The 13,625-nt window shown below is 41.3% G+C and overlaps 1 protein-coding gene across 4 annotated transcripts in view; it reads right to left on the bottom strand.

Moving 5' to 3' along the window:
• Elmo1 (engulfment and cell motility 1) overlaps positions 1–13,625 on the bottom strand; it is a 557,509-nt gene that overhangs the window by 384,345 nt on the left and 159,539 nt on the right. For all 4 annotated transcript variants that reach the window (XM_021722279.3, XM_078039850.1, XM_005319199.5 and 1 more), the window contains exon 5: positions 6,347–6,397. In XM_021722279.3, coding sequence (XP_021577954.1) covers positions 6,347–6,397 — 51 coding nt within the window. The remainder of the gene's footprint in view (positions 1–6,346; positions 6,398–13,625) is intronic.

The following is a 13,625-nucleotide window of genomic DNA, read 5'->3' as shown; positions in this document are numbered from 1 at the left end:
ACAAGTTTCACTTAGGGTCACTCAAACAGCTGGAGGTGGCTGCCTCCTATTCAGGAAAGGGAACAGTTCTAGGTCCTGGTCCAGGTAGAAGCAGCCCACGGGGGATCAAGCAGTAGCCACAGGAAGAAGTACTGATGTGTGGGATCTGAAAACTTACCACCTCTGTTCCTAAAATCACCCCCAGGAACTTCCAGCATGGTTCTGGGTCCATGATACCCTTTAAAAAGGGACTTTTAAGTCCATAAGCTCAACAGATATTCTCAGATATTTTGCACCTCATAATGACCAGCAATCTAACTGTACTTCCCTAGAATGTTTATAAAAGATTCCTTCACACCTTTCCTTCTCTCCACAAGCCTCCCCTAGCTCCTGCCCCTACCTTCCCCTGCCAGCTCACATTCTATTGAGGAAATCAGAGCAAGCAGTCAGGAGCTCTCACTTCTAAGATCACCTGCTCCTCAGCGCTTGGCTCATGCTCTGCTGCCTCCTGATACCAAGCGCCCCATTTCCTGCCAGAGATCAGCCTGTCCCCTGGGCTGCGAAGCCTTCCTCCTCTTTACTGTCTCCAGCAGTCTACTTCAAAAATTATCCCTCTTGCTTCTGTATCATCGGATTCTCTCTCTCTCTCTCTGCAGTTGATCGCTTCCAGCTGCAAAACTCTCCAATGGCTCTTGTCTTACAAAACAAACAAAAATGTCCACACACCTCCATCCATCCCAGTTCCCCTCCTGCTGTCCCTCATTTCACTGCTCAGAAAAAGCTGTGCAGGGAGGAGTGGCTCTGAAGTCCCTGCCTCCACTCCACTCCACATCCTCCCTCTCCAATGAGGCCTCCATGCCCAGCCCTACAGGCAGGGTCTCCAGGGTGCTATCAGTACCCAAGAGGGCATGTCCAGGGGTCTCTTCCCTCATCTAGTCTTCCTCATAGGCCCCACAGTTTTCCACACACCTAAGTCCTTTCTCCTCCCTGGAACTCCTTTCCTCTGTGGCTGACTTCTCTGAACTTGACAGTGCCCAGAGGGCTCTATGCTGAGCCCACTCCCCCCCCCCCCCCCCCCCCCCGCTTCCCTGTGGTGACTCCTCTAGCCAACAGCTTGAAAGAACATTTGCACGGTCATGGCTGGCACACCTGTCTCTCTCCAGGCTGTTCAACGTGGCACATACGGGAACTGCCTAGCTGACGTGTCCTCACAGGCACAGAATGAGCAGCAGCTCAAATTCTTCACCACCGCGCTCTCAAACCTTCTATTCTAGGAAACAGCGTACTGTTTGGCAAAATGTCAGGAGTATCCTGGAATATTTCCTCGAGGCCCATATTATGATGCCCTGCTGTCTCACTCTCTAAAACACCCCTTCTAACCCTCCACATCCTGACAAGACAGGAGGCCCCGGCCATCTGCCTGGACCATCATCAGAAACTCCCAACATGTCCCTTTGCTATCCCTACAATCTGTTCTTGGGTAGCAGCCGTCACCGGCTTCTTCTCCCAGAGTTAGGCTTCCTAGAGCAAGGGCAAGAAAAAGAATCTAAGCCATTTTACAGCCTTTTTAAGTTTCTCAAACCAGTCAAAAAAAAAAATTGAAAAGTCATAAACTGCTAATGGTCTTATTGTTAAGAATCTCTGAGAACCTGAATCCTCTGAGTGACTGAGATAATATCGTTTTTCTTATTAACGGAGGAACTAGCCCCAAAAATCCCTGTGACAGGCACTCTGACCTAGATAATTCTCTTACTGGTTCCCCCAACATGAGGGAGCAGACAGGAAGGATTAGGCTTCGAGCTGAGAAGGCAACAGAAAGTTACTTAATGAGCAGCTGGTTCTATGTCCACAGGGGCCAAGACGAGGAATAATGGGCAAGAAGAATTCAGTTCGTATACTTCTGAGGCTCTTCAGAAAATCTTAGTTTGGAATACTGAAATAGGCTGTATAAATTGGCATTTATACTCTGACTCCACAGCAGGTTTTCTACTCACGCCTTGATTGCCTAGCAGTATAGATTTTCATCTCTTTTAAGACAGGGGTTGAGCTTTTCTCTTTTACAGGTATATTTATCACCTGTCTTTGGGGGCAATTTCCTTATTCATTCATAAAGGATCCAGTAAATAAAGGCATTAGCCTTCTATCATGCATTTTTTTTTTTTTTACTTTGTGTCTGGAATTCATTCCAATCATAAAGGTTTGAGAGGGTGTTTGGGTTTTTTTTTTTTTTAAGTTTTTTGGTAGTCAAATTTATTGATCTTTTTCTTTATGACTTCTGGGCTTCATGCCCTATTTGGAAAGGTTCTCTCCACTCCAAGTCCCAAAAAATAGATGCATTGTGAGGACTTTTTGAAACAAAAATTTCAGCAGGGCACGGTGGTGCACGCCTGTAATTAATTCTAGCTGCTACAGAGGCTGAGGCAAGAGGAGAGTGAGTTCAAAGCCAGCCTCAGCAATGGTGAGGCACTAAGCAACTCAGTGAGATCCTGTCTCTAAATAAAATACAAAAAAGGGCTGGATGTGGCTCAGTGTTTGAGTGCCCCTGAGTTCAATCCCTGGTACCCCCCCCAAAAAAAAATTCAGAAAGTGAAAACAACGCTCTGGTAATACAAACAGCTACCAACACCTGTTTAAAAATATGTCTCAGATTTGACTTCCATAGTTGTGATCACGGAAGGGAAGGAGACAGACACGTGGCTCAACTGCCCAGTTCAAAGATCCTCAGCTCCAAACTGCTTGAAGCTTACATACATGTGCACACATTCCACAGATGTGGTCCTATCTATAGTTTTATGACACTGTGGAGACGGATAAAGATAGGATGCCAGAAAGATACGTGCTTAGGATGGTCGCTTGAGAGGACGGCCAGTGCAGCAAAGGATTGCCAGCCAAGTACAAGGGTTTTCACGAGAAAAATAGTACAAGTTGTTCACTTAGATCTTTTTGTATTAACACTCTACTTCCTTAAGAAAAAAACTGTTCTGTGATAAAGAGTGACCAAAAAAAAACCCAAAAAACTCACAGACCACTTTTGCCAAAGTGGACGTAAAATAGCACAGCTACACTTTGCCAAAGAATGGAGCTTGTACATCTGTGTGAATGTGTTGGTATGAATGTGTGTGTGTGTGAGTGTGTGTGTGTGTGTGTGTATGTGTGTGTTCTTATCTAGGTGCAGGAAGAGTTCAACTGTGGCAGATGTAGGGAATTTAAAAAGTAATATAATACACATCTACTGGTTTCCTTATGACACTCTAACACTGCCTAACAAATTTGATGGAGTAGTTTTTTAAAAATAGATTCTTATTGTGCATGTAAAAAGTGAAAGAGCATTTGTGACCTATATTTTTCATGCAATTATACACAAAATAATTTTAAAATCTACTAGTAATAAATGAAGTTTACAGAATCCAAGTACCTTGCTATAGAGTTATTCTCAGTTCTAGACTCTGTGACCTCAGCCACACCACAAGGCAACCAGTCTAAGTGCAGAATTCTGGGCCCCATTCTTAGACCTCCTAACTCAGCCTCCCTGTCAAGACCAGATATGAGCATTTTTTAAAAAAATATATATATTTTTAGTTGTAGTTGGACAGAATGCCTTTATTTTATTTATTTTTATGTGGTGCTGAGGATTGAACCCAGTGCCTCGCATGTACTAGATGAGAGATCTACCACTGAACCACAACCCCCAGCCCCTAGATATGAGCATTTTTAAAGTTCTACCACTGATCCAGGTTTGGGGCCACTGCCCTAGGAAATGCAAACCAGTCTTGTATAGGTAGACTCCCATTGTTAGGTACCACTTAATAATCAGCAGTGGAACACAAAACCAATAACAAAACAGGGCCATGGGTTTCTTTGAATTGCCTTTAATGAATAATTGAGTAACCTGTAGAAAAAAAAAAAACACAGGTGTACTAACCCTAAGGATAAACAAGTGGAAACAAACAGAATCAATGAAGAAACACATCAAGAAGGAAAGATCTACTGGAATCACTGTACACTTAGGATTTATGGCTGTAAGTTTCTTAATGTATTTCACAAGGAAGATTAGTAGTGTTGAACAAAGACAACGTTTATTGGGCCACTGGCCCCAGCACCTGCATTAACATAGAATTCATGTACAGAAAACACCCATCATCACCATGGGATGGTTACCATGATGATTCCAGAAAGGACCAACTAGGGTCAAAAATTCCCCCACCTGGGGACGATAATACGAAAGATAGTAGAATGAATCGGACATAACTTTCCTATGCTCATATATGAATATATGACCAGTGTCACTGCACATCATGTACAACCACACGAATGAGAAGTTATACTCCATGTATGTATGAAATGTCAAAAAACATTCTACTGTCACGTATAACTAAAAAGAAAGAAAGAAAGAAAGAAAGAAAGAAAGAAAGAAAGAAAGAAAGAAAGAAAGAAAGAAAGAAAGAAAGAAAGAAAGAAAAGGAAAAAAATCCCCCACCCAATGTGACAGAGGACTCCAACATCAGATTGGTAAAGACTGCAGAAGATAGACCCCAGTTCTCACAGCAAACATAAAACAGTGATAAATTTAAAAGTGGCATTAACTTTCCTTTGTCTTTGTCTGCTCAGAGACAGCCCACCCTCTTTCTCTCCTGAGAGTGTTCTTTGCTGTCACTTATGATGAAAATTCTCTTCCTTGGCTTTTTATGTCTGACCTTAAATTTTCTTTTGTTAGGACATAAGAACCAAGGCTTGGAGCCTTGCTGCCCATGCTCCTGTGACATCATCCTGTAAAACAGTACCTTGCACACTGACTTTCACCTCGGTCCATGGATTGAGGGGAGACTGAGGATCATCCTCTGAAGATCACAAATTCCACTGTGTCCCCGATGACAAGTCATGTCATGGTCTTAAAACGTTCACTTTAGGGATGCTGAGGACTTCACCCAACACCTAAGCTTCCTCACAAGAGTGACTTACATTGTGGGGATTTTGTTCATGTACCCATGACAATAAAGGAGAACTGACTCCTTCTTTGGCTTAGAGAAGGCCTACATGAAAAGCTGAGTCTTTCTGATACTAAGGTGAAATAAAAGACAAGGTATACTCTTGCTGCCTGGCAAGCAGATGATTAACCTAGGATATACAGGAACTACAAAAAAAAAAAAACAAATAAAACAATCATATCTTTAAGGGTCAAGGTAACATTAATTTGTGCTGAATCAAGAAGGCCAGTGTGAAATTGAACAAAAATGGCTCAGGTCTCATTATGTAGCCCCTAGAAAAATAGAGACAAACTATAACCTCTATTAATTGGCAGGAGGCATCAGAAGCTCCAGCCGTGCAGTCCACTGAGCTCATTGCTGGGCTAAGAATTCAGGATGTTATGGGGTAAAATGTTTAAGAGTTTTTAAGCCTCTCTAATGTAATTTTCAACAAGAAGAATTTGTGGTAGTTCCAGTACCCACAGTCTAATTCTAGCCAGATGCTTTTCCCAATTTTTAAATTTATTTTTAGCCGACCACATGGCTTCAGTGGAAACTGAAAACGATAGTCAGACACAGTTTTCATCACATACACAGTGTGAAAATAGTAACACTTGGTGTGTTTCTGTGTAGATTATTATTTTTTTTTTAGGAAAGCCATAAAATGCACTGTGAAATAATGTAGTTTAAATATGCTGATGTTACTATCCAGAGTCTCTCCCAGGAAGTCAGAAAGATCAAGATAAGCAACACAATCATCTACCATCATCTAAATACACTGCAGCATCTTGTTCAGCACCTTTTATTCAGAGACTTTCAAGTGTTCTATATAGAATCAGTGGTCAATGGCACAGCATAAGTGGCTTGAACTGCATTTTTATGAATTGTCATAAGACCTGACCAAAGCTGAGAAATGTTTAAATTCTCTTTTCACTCAATATCCCCACCTCTCTCTCTCTCTCTCTCTCTCTCTCTCTCTCTCTCTCTCTCTCACACACACACACACACACACACACACACACACACACACACACACACACACCCTCTGACTCAGAAGGGAATTAACAAGCTTTGGTTTTGTTTTGCTTGTGAGCAACTGGGTGAAACCAATCATGACAGCTCAGTTATCCCATCCATCATATAAGAAGTGTTAAATGACCCGGAAGCTCAAACTTCAAGGCTTCACAATCAATTTACTTTCTCTTTCCCTGGAAGGAAATCTTCCTCCTCTGCAATGGGAAATATGGAGGGGGCATTCCTGCCAATCCAGAATCTGCATGTGAAGACTTTCCAGAGCCCTTTTGTTATGCACTAAAGTCACCCTCCAAAATCAATCCCCCAAAATCAAAAACAACCTGAGGGCAAAGAGTATACTAGGAAGAGATGAACTAAGATCAACTTACTGGAGATGTAGTTAACCGAAGGATAGTGCCATTCTTTATTTCATTGCGATTCTGGAAAAGAAAGAAAAAAAAAGACAGTCTTGGTCAATGTTCAAATAGAAGCTCAGTGAAGAAGAAACAAAGCCAGGTCTAGGGTTGTGGCTCAGTGATAGAGCGCTTGCCTAGCATGTGTGAGGCACTGGCTTCGATTATCAGTACCACATATAACTAAGTGAGTAAAATAAAGGTCCATCGAAAACTAAAATTTAAAAGAAGGAGGAGGAGGAGGAGAAACAAAGCCAAATATAGCCTAGTATCCAAACTAGATAATAAATTGAGGTGTTTTGTTTTGTTTTGTTTTGTTTTTGAGGCGGGGATAGGTGTACTGGGATTGAACCCAGTTGTGCTTAACAACTGAGCCACATCCCAAGCCCTTTTTGTTTTTTATTTTGTAATAAGGTCTCACTAAGTAACTTTAGGGCCTTGCTAAGTTGCTGAGACTGGCTTTGAACTTTTGATCTTCATGCCGCAGCCTCCTGACTGCTGAGATTATAAGCATGTGTCACCATGCCCGGCAATAATAAGCATTTTTTTTTTGATTCACCTTATTCTCACTTCAGTAATTTTTAATTATTTTTAAAAAGAATTTCAACCAGGGTTCCAGATGTGTTGACTTTATATCAAGTCACAGATAATGTTCAGCACAGAGTAAGTGAACGCAAAACTAAAGAACAGGAATAAGGGACCCAAGAACAGCAAACAAAAAAGAAATAATTTTAAAGTTTCTTCAGGGAATATGACCTAGCATTTCTACTCCTATATCTATATCTGAAAGTACTGAAAACACATATCCACACAAAAACTTGTATACTAATGTTCATAGAAACACTATTCACAATAGGCCATACGTAGAAACAAACCACATGCCCATCAACTGGGGAACAGATAAATAAAAGTGGTCTATCCAGTCAATGGAAAATTATTAGGTCATGAAGAGAAATGAAGTACTGATATAGGCTATAACATGGATGAACCTTGAAAACAATAAACATAAGAAGCCAGACACAAAAGGACACATTTTATATGATTTCATTTATAGAAAATGTCCAGAACAGGCAAATCCATAGAAATAGGAAGCAGATTATGGATGCCAGGGGATAAGGAAGGGGAATCTTGGAGGGTCATTGCTAATGGGTACAGAGTTTCTTTCCAGGGTGATGAAAATGTTCTACTATTAATTGTAGTGATAGTTTACAACTCCATGAATATACTAAAAACTACCAAATTAAACAACTTTAAAAAGTGCCATTTGACCCAGTTATCTCACTCCTCAGTTTCTACACAAAGGACTTAAAATCAGTATATTACAATGACACAGCCACATCAATGTTTTCAGCCACTCAACTCACAATAACTTACAATAACTAAGCTAAAGACAATGTGAGATTATACACACACACACACACACACACATATACCTACACAATGGAATATTACTCAGCCTTAAATAAAAATGAAATTATGGCATTTGCAGGTAAACGGATGAAACTGGAGACTATCATGCTAAACAATAAGTCAATCCCACAAAAAGGAAGGCCCAGTGTTTTCTCTGATATGCACATGAAAACTCAAAATAAGGGCAGAAGAGCTAGGGAAGAATAGAGTTACGTTAGATTGGGTAGAGGGAGGGGTCTAAGGATAGAAAGAATATTAGAATGAATCAGACATTATTACCCTATATACATATATGACTACACAAATGGTGGGGTTCTACATCATAAATAACCAGAAAAAATGAGAAATTATACTCCATTTATGCATGATGTATCATAGAGCATTCTACAGTCATGTATAATTAATTAAAACAAATTTTAAAAAAGAAAAAAATGTGCAATTTGGTATATTAAGTATATCTCAATAAAGCTGTTAATTTTTTAAAGTTTAGAAGCCCTGTTTGTTAACATTTGCTGGTTCCTTCTGCATGTGGAGCAGATCCCAAGTCAGTCTGCCTGCACTTGGCAAGTAAATCGAGGTGAGCATGTTGAAGCCAGGACTCTGCATCTTCGGCACCATAACAGAATTACACTGGCAGTTTCATGTCCTTCCACCAGAGTCCTCCCCATGCTCAGTCTCCAGGAGGTGGCCTGCCAGGACCCAACCTGGCTGCATCCCCCACAAGGAGCCCTGAGGCTGGGAGGTGCACAGAGGACCTTGAGGGTGCTCTCCTGCATCAAGACAAGACACAAGCTGGAATTTGCTCAGGAAGCAGCAGATACAGAAGGTGGTGGCAAATTACTTGAGATGTCAAAGGCATCCCTTGCTTCCTCTGCCAATTCTGACTACTTACAACAAATTTTTACTTTCTTCACTGGGAATTGAACCCCAGTGGTTCTCTCCATCCCCAGCCCTTATCATTGTTTATACTGAGACAGAAGCCCTCTGAATTTCTGAGGCTGGCCTTGAACTTGCAATCCTCCTGCCCCAAGTACCTGGGATAATGAATTTTCTAAAATGAACAACCTGAAAGGGGGCAGCCTTTAGGCCAGTCATCTCTCCCAAGGAAAACTGCATCTAAAGGTTTCACACCAACTGCAGGCGGGACTGAAACCCAACCCTGCTGAATGAAAACCATATGAGGACTGCAATCTAAGGTGTCCCTGACACAATGGGCCACCTCTGAGTGAGCTTGCACCTAGTAACCTCAAGTGTGCTGAATGGTCACTAGGTAGGGAGACTCAGGATGGCAAAATAAATTCAGGTCATTTGTAAAATCCCTTCCACTCTAAAATTCTATGACTCTAATAAGAGAACTGAAGAGGACGGCAAACACTAATTAAGGAAAATTAGGGAAGATGAACACATCACATACCTCTTCCCTGCTCAGCTCCTAAACAAACAGAAATTCAGGAGCCATAAGCCAGAGAACTAAAACAGCCTCTTGATTAGTGATTACAGAGAGCAAGCCTGGGAACCTGCAGACTAGCAAAATGAACCCTCAGGTGTGCTTTGCCTGGTAAGTCAAGGCGAGTTCCTTCCCAAGGGGAGAAGGGAAAAGTGTATTTTTGCCCGATTTTCTAAACAAGTAGTGAAAGAGGCCAGGAGATGATTTAGAGATCATCTCTTATCATGAAAATCTGGAGTAGAGGGTGAGGCATCCCTGGTAACACTATTAAGCTAATCATTTCTTGAAAGGCACTAGGCTGAGGGTTCTTATTTTTAGTGCTTATTTAACCACCACAATAGCTCTTAGCCCCATTTTAAAGACCCCAAACCAAAGCTTCTAAGTTATTTATTTGTCTAACATCATGCACAAAACCAAGAGCCCAGGTCACCAGAAGCTGTGCTCTATCTACCTGGAGAAGAAAAGAAGATTCAGATCTTGTCTGTTTCCTTACTGGGTAATAGTTAATGTTCTTGAAAGGGAAGAGGGAAGAATGGAGTTAATTCATGCTCTGCAGCTTCCCAAAGCTTGCCTGCCAAGTCCAGGAGTACATACAGGGTCCTGGGAAGGAGTAAGACAGGGGTGGAATTAAGCAGGTACATTCAGACACTCCTGCTCTACTGACTCCTTACTTTCTGGAACCCAAGCAAGACTGCTTTGAAGAAAGGACCTTAAGGATTGTTTGTTTGTTTAAAAATCAAATCAGGATATTTCTATTAAAGGAATGCAGGAGGCATTAAACAAGATACAACAAAAAGCTCGTAACTCTCATATATCTGGGTTACCAAGACAAACGCAGAGACGACTGCAATCTAAATGCAAAGGTATGTGACCACTGAAGCTTCACTGGAGTTCTCTTTGAAATGGCTAATTGAATTCTTTGGGGAGTGATTCATTTTTAAATGCCTATGGCACTATTTTTACATTTGTGTCATACTTGTTTCATATTATTTTATTTCCCATACTGACTTAAAATCTTTTAAAAAGTCAGGGATTCCCACGTTGCATTCCTCTGGGTGCATATCACCTCCATATTAATGCTGAAGGACTATAATTAGTCCTAATAAACAAGCCTAAATTCCAAAAAATAATAAAATAAAAGCAGGCCAAGCATGTTGGCATTCACCTGTCATCCCAGCAAATTGGGAGGCTGAGGCAGGAGGATTGTAAGTTTGAAGCCAGCCTCAGCAATTTAGCGAGCCCTCAGCAATTTAGCAAGACCCTATCTCAAAATAAAACATAAAAGGGGCCAGGGGTGTAGCTCCATGGTAAAGCACCCTAGGTTCAATCCCAAGTACCAAAATTCATAAAAATAGATAAAACTAAAGCATAATAAAAGCACTGATTGGCAGAGCTTCCTGCCTTGAAGCAGCTGGGCAGACTCAGTGCAAGCTACTTAACTGACCTGACCTAATGTTTCCTCCTCCTTAAACTGGGGTGAACAATTCATTGTTTAGAGAATGTAGTAGGAACAAGAGGTGCCCTATGTGCTGGGCCTGTCCTGAGAAGGCTGAAGAGTGACATCTGCTTTTCCAGGGGGTGGGGCTCTTCTCCCCTGGCTGGGCCTTCTCAGTCAGCAGTCCATTCACCTTCTCTTCCTTCCTCTCCCCCATTTGGAAATCAGTGTTTTATATTCTGGAATAAAAGGAGATTTGCAGAAGAGCTATCTTTTTAATCTCATATTTTTATTTAGAAAGAGGTAAGCTTCAGGTCCCACGAGAATGTAGACAAACTCAGAAAGGCAATGGCGGGCTCTGCTTTGGAGACTAAGCCCTAGTGGTAAGCAAAGGGGATGGAACCTCTTTGTGTGTAGAGGACACCATTCGCTCTGTAATGAAGAATATCAACTGTTTTTACTCCAAGATTCTTTTAATCCCTTATCTCAAATTTCCTACCTGGGAATGCAAACCTTTTTAACCAAGGAAAAAAATCTGCCTGATGCTGTGATTTCATAAATTCTACCCAACCAGCCCAGAGCATGCCTAAGAGTGATGCGACTGACAGGATTGGACAAAAAAAGTCACTTTTATATGGAGACCTGGTACAGGTGGCATGGCTCCCCTCTGGCCCAGCTTCCTCTTGTGGAAAACAGGATAATGCCTACTTCCTGAGGTTATTATGAGGACCCAAGATAATCCATTTAGAGTGCTTAGAACGAACGTGCAAATGTTCTCAGGGAAAAGAAAAAAGTTAGCTGTTTGTTATTAAGCATCAAAATAACATCCCAAATGTATATTGCTGTACCTTTATGTGTTTTCCACTAGTCTTTGCATGTCTTCTATTTAGAAAACAAAAAATAGTGTAATCTATATTACTTTAAGACCAGGAGCATACAACCAGCAGAATAATAAACATTAACAAATGTTTGCCTCTTCTGTAATCAGAACAGCATGGCTATGGAGGAATTCTGCCTCAGAGCTACTTCACATCAGAGGCTGGGCACCTGTCACTCACTCTTTCATCCTACCCAGCCTTCCACATCTGTTTCAGAGGAGCATTCCTTGATGCAATCCTCCAAGTATTGTATTGTAGAGCTGTGTGTGTGTATGTGTGTGTGTGTGTGTGTGTGTGTGTGTGTGTGATTTTACTTATTTATCTTGTTTACTGGCCATCTTCCTCCATCTCTATAATGTTACTTCCATGAGAGCAGAAAGTATATCACTACTATATCACTTTGTATCAAGAACAGAGTTTGTATGGCCCCACATTTGGCTAGCACTCAGTAAATATTTATGGAATAAATGCCCTCATTTGGTGCCAGGAGCAGTTAGGAAGGACAGTGGAATGAGACGGACATTATTACCCTATATACATGTAGGATTACCCTACCAGTGTGAATCTGCACCATGTGCAGCCAGAGGAAGGCTCCATTTGTGTACCACGTGTCTAAATGCATTCACTGTCATGTGTAACTAATTAGAACAATTTTTTTTTTAAAAAAATGCCTTCATCTACTATATGCCAGGCATAGATGAAGCACTGGGTCAAATACAAAATTAAATAGGACTAATTCTTGCCCTCTAGAAATTTAATAAAGAGAGAATAACATAATAATTATACTTGGGCTATGAAACATAATAATTATACTTGGGCTATGAAAAAGTTAAGGGTAAAGGTGACAGGTGATGTTTCAGTACAAATGCGTGATGGGGAGGGGAGAAGAGTGAGAAACTGAACAAATGCTTTTAGTGCAGATAACACCCAAGAAGACCCTCTCAGCACAAGTGGAATTTCCCAGGGAAGAGAAGAAAACAGGGACATCCAAAGTTCTAAAGCATAAGAAGACATCTTCACAAAACAGAGAGAAGCCTTATGCTGTCACTTTGAACCAAGGATGAGTGAAGAATAGGAAGATGTGACATAAGACAAGTGACTGACCTTCAGTCATTTTTTAAAAAGAGGACAGAAATAAATGGGGAACGATTCTAGCCTTGATGTGCTGCTATGAATTTGTCCCCTGAAAAAGCCAGTTTGGCAATATGGTGGACATATCCATTCATAGTAATAAGGGGAACCACAAGGCCCATGCTTTGGGAACCAGAGTGTCAGGTCTTGCTTCATTCAGGAGTCCAGAGCATCTGGGCTCAGAACCAGACACCATCTACCCCAGCCTCATGCTCAGCTGGACACTGAGACCCAAACCTTACAGTCTACAAAAACAGCACCGTGTGCACTTCCTCTGACTTTGGTCACACAACTTTATTCTTCCAGGAGTCTGCTGCCTAGGCAAATGCCACAACTGCTCATTGCAAAAAGAAAACTTCCTGAAAGATCTGGAAACTCAAATGAAAAACATCAACTGTTTTTACTCCAAAATTCTTTTAATCCCTCCTCTCAAAATTCTCCGCTGTTTCCACCAATCCTAGATTCTAGTATCATGATCCACACAAACTTTGAAAGACTCACGTAATCAAAATTTGAATTCTCCATAGAGTCAACCTTCTATGGTGGACTTTGTTTCTGTTTTGTTTGTCTGTGATGATGTGTCAACTTGACGAGGCTACAGCAGTCCCGAGTTATTTGAACAAACACCAGTCTTGATGTTGCCATGAAGGTATTTTGCAGATCTAATTAAGTCTACAATCAGCTGATTTTTACAAGAGTACTCCTAGATCATCTAGATGGGTCTGATTCAGTAAGTTGAAAGGGTTTAAAAACAGGCTGAGGGCTCCTTGAAGAGGAGAACATTCTGTGGGTAGATAGCAGATTTACTCAGTAGCCCAGAGTTCCAGCCTGCTTGATGGATTTCAGATTTTCATGCCCAGCCTGCATAATCACGAGGTGATAAATCTCTGGCAATAAATCACTCCCTATAGAGCTACCATGGGTTCAGCCTCTCTAGTTGAACCCTGACTCACA

Source organism: Ictidomys tridecemlineatus, chromosome 2 (genome assembly GCF_052094955.1).
Source record: "Ictidomys tridecemlineatus isolate mIctTri1 chromosome 2, mIctTri1.hap1, whole genome shotgun sequence".
Lineage (NCBI taxonomy): Eukaryota > Metazoa > Chordata > Mammalia > Rodentia > Sciuridae > Ictidomys > Ictidomys tridecemlineatus.
This window is presented reverse-complemented; position numbering and strand designations above follow the sequence as displayed.